The following is a 15,726-nucleotide window of genomic DNA, read 5'->3' as shown; positions in this document are numbered from 1 at the left end:
AATTAACACAAACAAGTGTAACTAGCGCCCTCTCTATTAACAATGTTAAATTAGAGCCAATTTTCAAAGAGAAATTGTGAAAACATAAAAAATTATTGCGAAAATCAAAATTTAAATTTAAATTTTGAACACCCCCTAACTCGGAAACTAGCAACATTTGCATAACGAATGTTGAGCAGAATCATAATATTTTGAGGTCTAGAATCTACAGTTCAGAGATTGGACATTATTAATGAATCACCCTGTATATAAATTAACTTTTATCTGATGCCAATTTGACATCTCTTAAGGTATTTATTAGTTTTTTAACAAACATAACAAATTAATCAGAAAATAAATTGAAGGGCATTAGAAATTTTAGCACACAAACGCAGATCTTTCAAGGTAAACAACATAATAAGTTTGTAATGTCTATTAGTTGTTTTTTTCAAATTACTTTTCGTCAGTTCCGCACTCAAAATATTCGCTATAGTTTTAACCTTGGATATAATAAAATATAAATTACATGGTGAACAATAAAAAAAACATCGTTAACAATGTGATTATCCATGAACGTCCACGATTTTTTATTAACACTAGTTTACACGGCTTTTATCCCCCACCTGAAAGTTATGTTACATATATGTTCTTCTTGGATTCTCTTTTCCATCATCCTCATTTCTTTAGGTAAGTTTAGGTAAGGTTCCAGCCTTTGTCCAATGTTTCGCCAACGTCGGAACGCCAAAACATTAGACGCATCGTGTAGTATTGGCTTAAGAGAAAAAGAAACAAATATCAAATGATTCACTGTTCTCCTTGGTTCACGGCGGAACAGTTTAGGACTAAGGAAATCTAAATAGTATAGCCAATCGAGTTCAAAGGTTTTAGCCCAACGTTCAGCAAGCTCGTCGAAAAAATGGCGCACTCCATTTTCAAGAACTCCTTTGGATTCAAATTGTTCCCACGCAAAAATTTCGCCGTGGATCTGAATAAATAGTTATCTAACGATGATGTGAAAGATAAAAGTTTCAATTTCTGCAAGTGGAGTGCGCACTTGCAGAAAGTTTTCAACTACTATCTATACCAGGGCTTCTTAAATTTTTTATATAGCGATCCCCTTCAAGCTTAGGAAATTTTAAACGACCCCCTCCTCCATAGTTATAATAAAACTACAATAGTATTTTGTATGATTTTTATTTGTATTTATATTTGTACGTAGTGTGTATACTAATTTTAAAATTTTATTTATAATGATTGAAAAGTATCAGATCTTTTTTCAGTAGTCCCCACAATTTAAGAAGCCCTGATTCTATACCATTGCCAACCTTTCTTTTCTTCATATATAGTGCTAGTGTCAATGTCAAAATTCGAACACCACTAAATTATAAATAAAAATTCCAGGTCCAAGTCAAAGTATCGAATTGTACAAGTATACTCAAAAAATATGAAATACTAAATGTTTGTATAAAAAATTCACATGTTCCAATAATATTGACACGATAAATACGTAGCTTCAGGTTTAAAATTTACTAACCTAAAGATACATGCGAATTCCCAAAACCAGCTAGAGTTCTGCTCCAATGTTCTGCTTGGCCCTGTATAATAGCAGCTACTGACATCATGGGTTTTTCCTTTTTGATCATGATTTATTTTACACTTTTCACAATATTTAACACAATGCACCTAATTGTTCACAGATAAAATTTTTGGTGTTCAGCAACTTTTCGTACACTGTAAAATTTTTTTGTAAAGTTACCATTGTTTTGAGAAACATAAAATTACTAATCAGTGTGTGTGAATTTAAATTTGAGTGATTTTCTTAGACAATTGAGAAAATTTACTAAGACTTGGTGTAATTTTACGATTTTTCAATATATTTGGAAAGTAATTAAACTAAAACTGCTAATTATTTTTCAATAACAATGTTTGAGTATTATACAAAATTTCTAGATGTTGATTTACTATGTTTCATTGTAGAATTACAAAAAAAATGTGATGGAAACATGTGAGAGATTTTATGTAAAAATAAAACCTGGAATAAATCACAACTATATCATAATAGCTTGTCAGAAACAGATACTTTATAGTGAATAAAAAAAATATATTTTGTTTTTCAAACTGAGCTCAAATTAATTGAGTGATAAAGTTGCAACACTGCATAATGAATTCACTGGGTATACTTATGATGAATCTTTGATTGAAATGACAAAATTATACGGTGTGTCCCACAACGAGTTGTGTATATGCCAAAATACTTATAGTAAAATAATGAAAATTTCTACACTTGGGTTTTCGGATACAATTATTTTTACTAAAATATTTTCAAAGATGGCCGACTTCCGGTTCTACACTTTTGAAATCTACGTAAAATTTTAGTAAACTTTTTTCGAAAAATGCATATTTTTTGAGTTAATTTTTTTGTAAAAAATTTGATCGTTGCAGACGCTTATAAATTATGTTTTACGAGGATACCATTGAAGATATGAAGATTTCAAAAATGTATTAATATACAGGGTGTTCCAATTAAAAATAACAAAGTTACAGTTACGGTTCTACCGGATGTCGACCATATTTTAAAATAATTTAGTTAAGAAGATCGGGTAATTATACAATTTCGCGGTCACCTGGTTTTTTGGCTCTAGAAAATCGAAAAATGGATGGATTTTAAATGATCTTGGTCTCAAAATGTTCCATTTTACGGCGGATTTATAAAAAAAAGTACGAAAATTAAAAAAAATAAATAATAAATACAGTTTCATGACTTTAAATGCAAAAAAAAGACTTTCTACATACAATAATCCTTCGTAACTGTTTCTGACGTCGTGGAATCAAGTTCGTATATTTTTTTTCGCAATTTACATAAAAAAATGAATATTTTGAAAAAAAAATTTCAAAAAAGTTAATTTTTTTGAATAATTGTGAGTTGTGGAATTTTGTTAATAATAAATTGAAATATATTGACAATCAGTTGCAACAATTGTGAATTGAATACATTTGAAGCACTTACAATATTCAGTGATACAAAACAACCTAACCTAACCTAACCAAAATTATAAAATTTATCTATTTTTCGATTTTTAATGGTGCAAAAACTATTAACATTGAAGAATATAGTACGAAACTATTCACGAAAATTGATTGTTTTTCATCGATTACATTTTAAGCTATAAAAACTGAAAAAATCATTCTTTTTGGATTTTTTTTTAATTATTTATTAATTTATGTAGAATACAAAAAAAAATATAAGAACTTTATCTGATAATGAGATAATTTTTTGTAAAGGATTATTTTGCAAAACCGTTTTTTTTTACGATTTAAAACAGTAAAACTATGAGAAATTTTCATTCCAGCTATTTCTACTAATTTTTTTTTATAAATCAGCCGTAAAATGGAACATTTTGAGACCAAGATCATTAAAATCCATCCATTTTTCGATTTTCTAGAGCCAAAAAACTAGGTGACCGTGAAAGTGTATAATTACCGAAGATCGTATCCGAAAACCCAAACGTAAAAATTTTCATGATTTTACTATAGTATTTTGCCATATACAGATAGTTTTAACTCGTTGTGAGACACCCTGTATAGTAAAATTGCTAATCAAATTTTCTAGTGCCGCTTAGTAAATTTTAGAAAATGTTTAGTAATTTTTTCAACCTGAATTGAATTATTTTGTTTAGTAAATTTACTAAATTGTCGTGCGTTAAAACTACCTAAAATTTTTAACAGTGTACTATTTGTTACTATATACATTATTATTGTATCTTTATTTATTTAAAGTCAAGGAATAATGCATGTTAGTTTCAGAGACGATTACCTTCCAACTGAAAGACTAAATGAGCTGCCTCTCCCAGTTATTGTCCAAAATATTCTTTGTACAATCATTGAAGGTTTGGAAGAGTGGATGGGTCTAAGATGGACGAATAGAATCTTCACAAGCTATCGATAATAATATACCAAGATATACAAAGATAGAGTATAACTGAAAATTAATACTTATGCGACCATGTAATATTGGAGAAGACCAAAAAAGACTTTAGCTGAATAGTGGCAACTTTGAACAGCGTGCTACCTAAAAATTTCTGGAAATTAAACTATCCAACAATGGATCGTTGGATGAAGCAACCAACCATGGGATAAAAGCATTGTTAATATTGCTTAACAGTGCTTAACATAAATAAAGTGAATAGACAAAGTTCTATGAGAACATTGTGAAGAATTTCATAATTGAGAAAATGTTGGAGACTATGGAAATAATCGTAATCCGGAAAAATCAGATAATAGTGGAAGATATCAATTGGTCTGATGTGGGGAGAGATTGGCGCCTATGAGACTACTCTATAAGCAAGTCACCGAATGGAAAACTGAAGAAGAAACCGGGAAGACCTGGGAAAAGCTCATAAGCGAAAATCGACAGAAATTGTAAGTGTCAACTGAATTGATAGAGAGAACTGAAGAGCGGGAGATGTAGAGTTGTAAAATAAAATAGTCAACACTCACAATATTTTTGACAAACACGAGAAAAAATTGGTAAAATACGCGGACCTTTGCAATCGAGATTAAGCAAACGCAACGAACAACGAAAATGTGAAAATAGTCGCAGTTGTTATGTCAGCAACCGGCGTCGTGTCTAAGACCCTCGATCGCCAAACTGGTATTACCAAAAAACACCTTCGCGGACATCCAGAAAGATATTGGATTTTGCCACATTTAATGATGTGAACTGAGCCTAATCCTTTTGATACTTTGTATCCGGGATAGATGATTCCGGCTCTATGCCACGTCTGTTTTTGTGAACCCTTCGGATTCCTAAAATGGATAGCATTACCCCGAAAATAGGGTGGAAGAGTCTTAATTGACCTTGTCAATCTTCACACTCGAAAAGTGAATTATTCTACAAGAGATCAGAAACCAAATCGAATTATATCAACGGCGGATAAGGATTACTTCTGAACCTCGCCTCGCCAAACCTATTACAAGCGGAACCATCTTTCCAGAGATAGAAGGCTTATTAACACAAAAAACTACAAATTGAATGTGATTAAGAATCCGAACACTCAATTCGATAAATGCAGAAAGTGTCAACAAACATCAGAAACCATTGAACACATGCTTGTAGTGCGTTAATTAAAACTGACCGGTATAACCAAGTGTGTAACAGCATTTCGCGCCAACATGTGGAACATAATCTGGTAGGTTGTGGATCTTAGTATACAAAAAAAAGCTGTGATATTTATTTAAAAAACTATAGCAAAAATATCCGACTGTCTACCAGATAACTGTCAATCCAAATGTAGCAGTATTCGATTTCGACATAATCCCTACTTAGAAAATGATCTAATAAGTCGATTCAAAATTTGACAGGTGCGGATTGGCCTCGAAAATTTGATAGTTCGTCATAAAAAAAATATTAGCAGAGCGAATAAATTGTGCATTACATAAATTACCAAGTGGTAAACTTGTTGTTCGGGAAAAATGACCTTGACAAATCAGCAGGTAGTTCTAAATTTGAACGACGTCGATTTTTAATGACCGTAAGCAGATTGTAATGAATTAGAAAAATATATGTACTGAATGAAAAAAAAATAATGCCAAAGTAACTATTATCTCTATACATTTGTATTACACTGTATTTAAACAACCTAAAAGCAATCCTACAGTAATAATTTATGTAAAATTATTGTAAATAATATGCTAATCTATTTTGTCTGAAATAAATTTTGTAAAGCTTCACACCAAACAAATACTAACGTTAACAAAAATGATGAAATTATTATTGCATTTTTTCCACGACTTATTTATCGCTAAAATTATAACTTCTTTAGAAAAAAACTCTAAAAACTGAGTAATAGTATATAAATATTTGGTATAAACAGACTGCCGCGCCGTCAAAACAATTGCGCCAACATTTGATAATATTTCTTTTATCAATATCCGCTGCAGCACAACACAAATCTACTCCACTGCGTATAAATTAGAAAAATCGAATGTTTTTACCCCGAGACATTTTTATCTATTTATCTTGATCGCCCTTCACAAAATTATTGTTAACATAAAAACTGCGCTGTTTCACTTCGTAAGTCGCGGAACGTCTGATTTTTATTTCGAATGTTAACATCCCAGTCGACGCGGTAGAAAACGAGACGGCGCGGTTCATTCCGATTCACCTGCTACAAGGCTAGGAAGTATATCCAGAGATGTACTCACTTAGCAAATTATTTTTTCTCCAAAATATCTAATACACAAAACTAAATTATAGGATTAATTATTCAATTAAAGAGGTGAAAATAAATGACTATTTGCTAACGGAAAACTTATTATTCTTTAGAGCAAATAGTATTATCTCTTTTTCTATATACAAGCTCAACTCATTGATGCAGTTTTTTCTGTTTGGTGTCTTTTTTTATTACATGCAATCGGTTTCAAGGTCAAATTATCGAAATGATGAATCTTGCACGTCGTTAGATATTTCTCAAAGCTTCTTTTATTACACGTGTTTGTCAGCAACCGAAACTTCTTTTATGTGAGGTTTCAACTTTCCAAAGTTAAAAATATGTGAACCAACCAGAATGATAAATTTACTACAAACGATTATGGAGTATAGAGAGCAGCGACGGATTAAGATGTACTATGGCTTGAGACTAAAATCGAACCGGGGCGCACTTAAAGAAATCAAAACTTTGTTACGGATCCAATATTGCTTTTAGAATAAATCATCAAATACGACGACGTCGGTGGAGAGAAAAAGTATCCAGTTGTATACAATGAATGGCAGTTCAAAAACCTTTCATAATGACGCTGGTGTAGACAAACGGTATGGTATGAATAGCAATTGTACATGAAATGATATATGTAGAGTAAAAAAATTCAATACCACAGTTCTTTATTGGAAACTTCAACAACTTTCGTTGTACAAAAGTGTGTAAAGTTTTCCAAGACACTTATATAACATTACGCGTCATTACTTGTCTATCAAAAACCGAACCTTCTTTTGTATGGTTCCTAACCTTACAAATTTAAAAGGTAACTAGATTTTTCCCCAGAAATTCAACTTACATACAATAAAAATTGCACCAAACGGATAAAGATACAAATTGGAGATCTTGAATTAATCAATCAGCTGGCATGTTTTTGTTCAAAATAGATTGTGTCTTGTTTTGCATTGCGCGATATCTCGCCCTTTTTAACGATCTTTATTATTTCTCTGAATATTACCATTCATAGAGTTAATATTAAAGATATAGAAAGAGAGGAATGGCGACTTGTTCAAGTGGACCCGAACTGCTGATAGAGAATGAGAGAACATCAGCATACCACTCTCTATCCCTCTCTACTTTATTCTGATTTGATCGCCATAACGTCAAAGAAGAAAAGTAGAAAGAGAGAGAATGGAAATCGATGCTCTCTCTCTCTCTCTTCCGATAGTATCATTCCACTTACAATACGCTCTCTCTATATTTAATTTTATTATTATTAACACTATGTTGCCGGTATCTTTTGCACAATTTTTTGAGGTTAGTTTGATAAACAGTATAGTATATAGCTTTATTAAATATCATTTTGGAATATCGTTTTAAATTAAATAATGAAGCAAAAGTGAAAACAAGGAAATGTTATCACATAAAGAGGTACAGATATTAAGCTATGGTGATAACAGTGTTTGGAATTAGAGATTCATGTGGTAATTTAATGTATAAAACACAAGAGCTCTTTATTTCCAAAGTTTGTCAATTAAAGCAGCTTGGTGAATTGATAGTAATTCAAAAAATGTATTGTTTTATGGGCACTGATTCGAAGACTAAACTTCAGCTGTTTCAGATTCATCTCAGTGGATATAGTTAATAACAGAATAAGAGTAAATTGGAAATTGTGATTTTGGATATATAGTTAAAAATTATATCTATCATTCAGTTTAATATTTTTAAAAATGTCATTTAAAAACATACATATATATATAGTTTCTAGTTACGCTTATTTATCTATATTTACGTTTACTTGCTGCATATTTGTTTAATAGAAATACCTGTCCTATATTTTTGGAGTAGAGAATTTCATATCAATTATGAATTACAAATAATTGCTAATAAGAATTAGGAATACCTAATTACCTTGATTTACAAGAAACGCGGTCACTGAACCAATTAACTCGACCCTGACTTTAGCTATTGTTAATTTGACATAAAATTTCGGAATCAACAAAAACTTACCCCTATCATTCGAATCCATTTTTACGTAGAGTGTCCATCAACTACCTAAGCTTGAAACTATGGGTTTGATTCAAGTTTTTCACTTACTAATACTGTAGTACACTTTTCACACTAAGAAACATGGCCGTATATTAAACACAATTTGTACTAGTTTCGAAATCTTGATACTTTATCGAAGCATCATATTATCTGGTCACAAATGTTAAAATTAATCGTTTAATAGTTCTTGTTTACTTCAATTATCAAAAACAATTTAAAAACAAATTTATTAACTTTATTCTATTTGCCCATTCCTTCCTAATCTATTATCACTGCCACTGCAGTCTAAATCATCGATCTTACAAGGTTATAGGTGAATAGACCAAAGTTAAAAACGTCAGTTGTCAATTCCCTTATTTTTAATTTTGAGTAAAGTCTAATAAACTATTATGAAATTATTATTTTTTAGTTATTTGTCTTTTAAATCAATCATTGATATCATCTAAGGCTAATAGAAATATTGAGAGTGATGATTGATATAATAACATGTCTAGTTTTTTTATAATTTTTTTAACAAAATCTAACAAAAAATGACCCCGATGGAATAGCAAGACCAAAGTTACCCACTATACTACATTTACCGCTTTTTATACTATATTCCGATAACTAAGGATCGTAAGTAATTTTACTTTGAATGTTGTTTGAATGTTCTATATTAAGTTTTTATTTGCACTATAACTGATGTGTAAGAAAACTTATGCAGTAGCGCTCAATTTAATTCTATAAAATGTGTGTTATATACGATAAAATACAATGGGTTCAATTGTTTTTTGTACCAGTTAAGATAAAATAAAAACAACAAAACCATAGAATTAATTCATAGTTCTATGATATCTGTCAGTAGCGATATTATTGAACTTTTGATACATTTCCTTCAGTAACCACGTGTGTTTATTTGATTATGAGGTTATCTTTGTAAACTTGTTAAAAGCATAGTTATATAAAGTGAGATTGAGAGTGAGTATTGGATTTTGAGCTCAAATGGCTACATCCTTGGCAGATCAACTTCAACGTTTGAAAGTCCCAGAGACATCGGTATTAATAAGAGATAATAAACGACCATCTCTACTTTTTAACCCGAAAGAAGCTGCTACTCTTTCCAAGGAGACAGTATATCAAATTGGCTTAGAAGGATTGGAGGAATTGATCCAAAAGAATGAAGTATTCTCACAGTTCAAACATACCTTATTCCATGAAACGTCTAAGAGTTTTGAAAGATCAGTACAAACTGCTGAAATTAATGAAAAGCTGAATAAATCTTTGAGACGGATGCTTTTATCGATGTCTCCGTATTTTCTGTTTAACTGCTCTCATAAAGTATTAGAATGGTTAATATGTAGATTTTCTATACATGAATATCTTAGAGATGATTTACTCATGTCATGTTTACCATATCATGAATCAACTATGTTTGTTAGAGTCTTACAATTGCTCAAATTTAAAGACAAAAATGACAGTTTTTATTTTCTTAAAAGTTTCCAAAAATCAGGAACTCATTTACCAAAACAATCTCTTCTGAATCATGCTGCTTCAGATATCGGATTTTTAAAGTATGTGACTTTGTACCTAAAAGATTTGCTTAAGGTTCATAGCAAACATGAATTACTATCTGTAGCAATAAATTTTTATTGCACAGTATTTACTGGAACTTTAGAATATTTAGATAATATAGGTGAAGATATTTTGTGTCAAATGCTTCCATTAATAATAAAAGGTTTGAATTCCACAACTGCAGATTTCTATGCAGCGAGTTTAGTTGTAACAGTCAGACTAGTAACTAAAACCACTTTATCAGATCATCTTATAGACAAACTCGTTGAAAAAATATCAGAATTTTCAGTTTCCAATTTAAAAAAAGAAGCATCTTTAGTTCTGATAATTATTTATCAATCGCAGGAACATTATAAACATATACCATCAACTGCTGTTAACAATATTTTAAATATTCAGGAACTACCAAAAATATTGAATAATTTACAATCTAATGGCAATTCTATTTATCCTTTTTTGAAGAGACTTATCAGTTGTTTCACTCATGAAGGTGTTAATAATGATGAAAAATTATCTAGAGATGTTATGAAAGCTTGCTTAGATCTTATAAAGGTGAAGAATACATTTGTTTTTACAATTTTAAGGTATGTATTCAATTATTCTATATTTATATATTCATGCTTTTCAAAAATACTTAATAATCATTAAATACCATAAATAAGTTGACAAAATAGAATGAATAACTAATTGATTTGGTTGCTCCAGCTTTTCCCAAGTGCAAGATCTAGGTAACAGAGGATAGTGATACAAGCCTGATGGTATATTGTGTTGCTAATTTGTTGCTTTCCCCAGTGGTTTATTTGCAGTAATAAGTTACAGTAGCCAACTATAATATCTGGGTTTTATCTGTAGGGATAGGTTTCTGCTTTTTTTGACAAAACTTGAAGCAACACAATATGCTGCTTAGTTCGTCTCAATGCTCGTCTCTATACTGAGATATCACAGTTCGATACTGTAACTTCACAGTACAAGTAGTCAAGAGGGTGGGTTTTATTGTATTATTCTTGAAGGAGATTTTTGACAAAAAAATGTGTTTTTCTTAGCGTATCACATGACTTATTCAGTGATGTGTTACTGTACTATAAATCTAGACTTTATTTTTTGGGAAATGTTCTTTTGGCACAAGATGTTTATCCTCTGATAGTGCACAGACTTTTAGGTTACTTCAACTGATAATGTATTAAATTGGATTGGATGTCTTTTAACTCTTTTATAACACTAACTGCATTTTTACAAAAAACTATTTTTTCCGACTTTAAATAACAATTTTTATTACTGCTGTAACAAAAAACCCTGATATTACCATGAGATTATTTATTATTTAATTTTCCAGGTGTATTTTAGATGCTGTGAATACAAAATTGCAAATTTCTCCAGAAGCTCAAAATTGGTTAACAGAAATAATTCATTCGATAGAACAACAATATCCTACTCCATTCGATAAAGCAGTTCACAAAATTTTATCCACATCTTCAGATAAAAGATCGGTAAAAAGAAGAAAGTGTCTATCAAAAATTATTAAAAATTCTGTAATATATCGAGGCAAATTTGAACTTTTCGAAAAATTGTATCATCCAAACCCTGCTATAAGGGGTGAAGCAATAAAATTATTATGCAATAATTTTGACGACCTGAAAGATACTGACAGACAATTAGTAAATAAATCATTGGTAGATAAACTAAATGATAATGATGTTATGGTGGTAAAAAACACCTTGGAAATTTTGAAAAAATGTGATGCTGTTGATAAATGCGGTATAAAAAGTGCACTAATAAACTTAGCCAATAAATATCAAAAAGATAAATCCGGATGGGGACTTATTTCGGATAATGTAGTGAATTTATTAACATCTCTTTATGAACCAAATGATTGGGAAGTTTTTATATCTTTATTTTCGTTTTTATTACCTCAAACATCTAAAAATATGTCAAGAGCAAAGAAAATATTGGAGACTCCCTTTATAGTTAAGAATAACTTATTTAAATCAGATTTACAAAAATTAAAAAATGCCGAAGAAGAAGAAAGTTTTATTACATTGTTGCTTAACACTTTATCTAAGAATAATGATGTTGAAATTGTCAAATCTCTAATAGATGTCGTAAAGAAAAATGAAACAGTAAATTATTCATTTCATAAATATATTTTAATCCTATTATTGAGTACAATTTTACCACAAGATTCCAATTTAGAAATTGCCGGTCAAGTTTTAAATATTTTCTCCACACTGTATTATTCTTCGAGTAAAAAATTTGAAAAAAAGGCATCTGTTATTGGATATATACAGAAAGCAATTGCAGGGAAGTTTCCTGTGCAAGGATTTTTACAATGTCTTGAAAAATTTATATATAAAATTAAAAAACCAGACATCGATTTGAAGCAGAGAGATTTTTCAATAAACAATCATGAAAATGATTATTATATTAACATCACATGCTTGTTATTGGATAAAGAAGAATATCTTAAGAAATTTTTGAAAGCAAATTTTCAAAATTTCAACGAAGAAATGGAATTTTTCCTTAACGTTTCTGTAAGTGGCAATAGTCATTTATATACCAATTTCAAATCAAAAATTCTGAAATATATTGAAAGTATATTAAAACAAAATTTAGAAACTGAAGATACCATCACTATAAACAATTATTTAATAGTTTTATTATTAGCTTTGATGGCAGATTCAGAGGAGAATCTTCGTAAAACAGTCATACACATTCTCACTATGTTAACTACGATGTCTACCCAAAAGGAAAACCGATACAATCCATTAATCAACAGTTTAATCAAACACAAAGAGGAAATCATAATTGATAATCAACAGATACCATCAATAATTTTTAATACTTTAGATCCTTCAAACACGAAAGGTAAAAGAAATTCGAAGGATTTGAATTTTATTAGAAACGATTTATTTAGTTTATCCTGTCGTAATGATACTCCAGCTTATTTAAAGGCTACAATCTTATGGGCATTTTCATTGATAGATACATTTGAGTCTCTAGAAGAAACAACCGATATGGCTCTTAACATATTAAAAAATAATTCAATTGAATTAACGTCTTTCAATGCGAAAATAATCAAATTGGTGGTTTCAAAAATAAATTCTCAAGTTATCGGTCGATTGAATATGGATTCTAAAACTTGGAGACTACTGGAAACTTTTATCAACAGCGATAAAACAATTATTAAAGATAGTGAAGACACATTATCTCTTTCCTCGCTTACATTAAACCAATTGAATAGTGATACATTTTCTTCTCTCGAAGATGAAGTTGTTGTTAAATCAATTCTAAAGATAATAATAGAACTATCACTCACCACGCAGGATTCAGAAGTAGTTTTCATTATTAGTAGAATTTTCAAGCATATAGATCTAAACGCTGAATGGATTAAAGAGCATTTAGTCAGCATGAGGGATGTACAGTCGTCAAAGATTGACGAAAATAAAAAGAAAAGAAGAATTGGTATTGTACCCACAGTTGATATTTTGGATACTTTTGAATGGAAAAAAGGTAATTTTAGTAATTAGTTGTAATGGTTAACTAGAAATTTTTGAAACCGTTGGTGTAATTAGTTGCTTTACAATTGCACAATTTGCGCACAAGGGTACGCTATGCTTAGGCTGGACATACGTTCCGTTATTTTAGGCTTTTGGGATTGTCCCCTCGGTTTACGAAAAGTCCCGTTTATTTGCCAGTAATACGATAATTTGATTTATTTAAGTTTTATAAAAACTGTTACTGATGAATAACATTTCTTGTCTAAAGATACTTGTCCAGACCCTCATTAGGTACAAGATTCAATTTTCAGAATCAGTGAATCATTAAAAAGTATAGATAAACAACAATATTACACAAAAAAATTAATTCCTTGGTACAAAAATTCGGGAGCATTGTAATGAAGAAAGACAAATTGATTACTTGGATGAAACATGGTTTTATAGCGACAGAACTGTTCGTAAAGCCTGTACAAATGATAGTTTCAAATGTAAGATATTGAAAGGACCTTCTTCGATTCTTGGTACCAGTACTACATGCAAACAGCGTAATTGTCTTAGATAAAGCCTCGTTCATCATTCAAGACAAATTCCTCCAAAGAAGACAAACACATAGGAGGTTCTACTTGAATGAGATTCATATACAAAGAAGCAGAAGTGTTTAAAGTTCAATCGGATTATTATGGTCCAACTAAAAAAACAGACAAGAACTAATAACCGTTGAGAAACTGATAATAAAAAAATGTTCAACCATTAGCATCGAAAATGTCATAAATCACGTAATTGAAAACAAATATCTGCAATATGTACCAGTTTTAGATAAACTTGTAATTGATTTAAACGACTGTGTTTCTGAGGTATGAGGATGAATGTGATTCTAGTGATCTACAATAATTGTATTGTAGAATTTGTATTATAAATAAACAGCACAGGGGAAATACTTTTGAAGTCACAATTTCAGAATTTTCCTGAAAATAGTCCCAGCTATGAAGTTTAAAACTTATTCCTCAGTATAATTTTCCTGTATTAATGCTTCTAAATGTTCTTGATTTTAAGTCTCTTCTCTTTTAAAATTAGTTTTTTTAATAATTTTTGAAGGATTGATAAAAAATTGTTTCTACTTTCGACTATCAAAATATTTTAATAAAGACTAAATTATAAAAAAAACTAATTTTAAAATAGAAGAGACCTAAAATCAAGAACATTTAGAAGTATTAATATATGAAAAAGTCTAAGATATTGAAAAAATTCTCCTGTATTACAATTATATTATGGCAACAAAAACCAAAAATGGTTTCATCAACTTTTTCCACCAAAGTTTGTTTAGTTCATCAGAAACTTTCATGAAAAAGTGCTATGTAACTTTCACTCTAGTTTTCAAGCTACAAATAAAACTTCAAAGCAAGAAATTCATCTTTGTATTTAATTTTACTGAAATTATCTTCGCTTGTTATATTAAGTACAACTCTGTACAATTCTTACGTTTGTAAGCCGATTATGGTTTTACAAAGTGAGAACATTTTCGCTTTTTTATGACCGACATTATAACGAACATACTTGGTATCTGAAGATGATATTAAATTATTGAAACTTGCTGTGTTTAATATGAAAGTAATTGTAATAAATAAATTTGTCCCACTATTTCTAAAGTCAATATAAAAAATTTGAATTTTCAGGAGTGGCTGTATTGGAATTCATTCAAGATAAGAAGAAAATAAGAAATATAGAATGTGTACTTCCAATATTTTTCGATTTGCTTAAACGCTGTTTAGATTTCGATGAACAATCGGCTGTAGAATACCCCAAACAGCTTCTTCTGGCTATAATCCATCAAAGTTGTATGAAACTAGATGGTGTATTACCTGAAAATCTCTTCAACGTAGAACTGATCGTTCAGTGTATTAGGGCTTCACAAAATCCCCAAACTCATCATCAGGCATTATTGGTTTTAGCTTATACAGCTAATCTACTACCCACTCAAGTGTTACATCATATGATGGCAATTTTTACTTTCATGGGATCTTCGGTGTTACGACATGAGGATGCATATAGTTTTCAACTTATTTCAAAAATTATAGATACAGTTATTCCTATTATTACCAAAGGTGATGGAGAAGGTAAGATATATCTGAAAATAAAATATTTTTTACGCTATTCGAATACTAAATAATCATTATTTATTGATTTTAATTTGATTAAACCCGGGCCCCAGGTCCAAGAGGGCCCCATCATTTGGAAATCACTCTGTATTTTTTGATGTGTTGATACCACAAATCTAACGTATTGATATTATTTTGTGAATTTTTTTCGGGTTTTCAAATTCCTTAAGGGGGCTCCGTCATTATTTTAGCCCCGGGCCTTATAAATCTTAATCCGGCACTGATTAGAGCTGTTTTAGATCTAAATGTTTGTACAAGGTAATGAAACATTGTTTTCATTAACATAAAGTGGTAAAGAGCTCA

At 30.2% G+C, this 15,726-nt stretch overlaps 2 protein-coding genes across 5 annotated transcripts in view; one reads left to right on the top strand and one right to left on the bottom strand.

The window, feature by feature from the left end:
• Window positions 1-8,983, bottom strand: part of LOC130441868 (retinoic acid receptor RXR) — a 28,508-nt gene extending 19,525 nt beyond the window's left edge. The window contains exons 1-2 of one of the 4 annotated variants that reach the window (XM_056775688.1): window positions 5,728-6,116; window positions 1,514-1,710 (exon numbers count right to left, since the gene is read on the bottom strand). In XM_056775688.1, the coding sequence (XP_056631666.1) occupies window positions 1,514-1,622 (109 nt within the window). In that variant the 5' untranslated portion in view covers window positions 1,623-1,710; window positions 5,728-6,116. Of the gene's footprint in view, window positions 1-1,513; window positions 1,711-5,727; window positions 6,117-8,183 lie in introns of those variants that run through there. The other 3 variants (XM_056775689.1, XM_056775687.1, XM_056775690.1) reach the window with 3 other exon arrangements.
• A 71-nt stretch (window positions 8,984-9,054) lies between these two features.
• Window positions 9,055-15,726, top strand: part of LOC130441865 (HEAT repeat-containing protein 1 homolog) — a 14,389-nt gene continuing 7,717 nt past the window's right edge. Inside the window, exons 1-3 of the mRNA XM_056775682.1 lie at window positions 9,055-10,357; window positions 11,107-13,280; window positions 14,941-15,381. Coding sequence (XP_056631660.1) covers window positions 9,204-10,357; window positions 11,107-13,280; window positions 14,941-15,381 — 3,769 coding nt within the window. The 5' untranslated portion in view covers window positions 9,055-9,203. The remainder of the gene's footprint in view (window positions 10,358-11,106; window positions 13,281-14,940; window positions 15,382-15,726) is intronic.

Source organism: Diorhabda sublineata, chromosome 3 (assembly GCF_026230105.1).
Source record: "Diorhabda sublineata isolate icDioSubl1.1 chromosome 3, icDioSubl1.1, whole genome shotgun sequence".
NCBI classification, from domain to species: domain Eukaryota; kingdom Metazoa; phylum Arthropoda; class Insecta; order Coleoptera; family Chrysomelidae; genus Diorhabda; species Diorhabda sublineata.
Note: the sequence above shows the minus strand (reverse complement) of the source record. Positions and strands in the feature narration are given on the sequence as shown.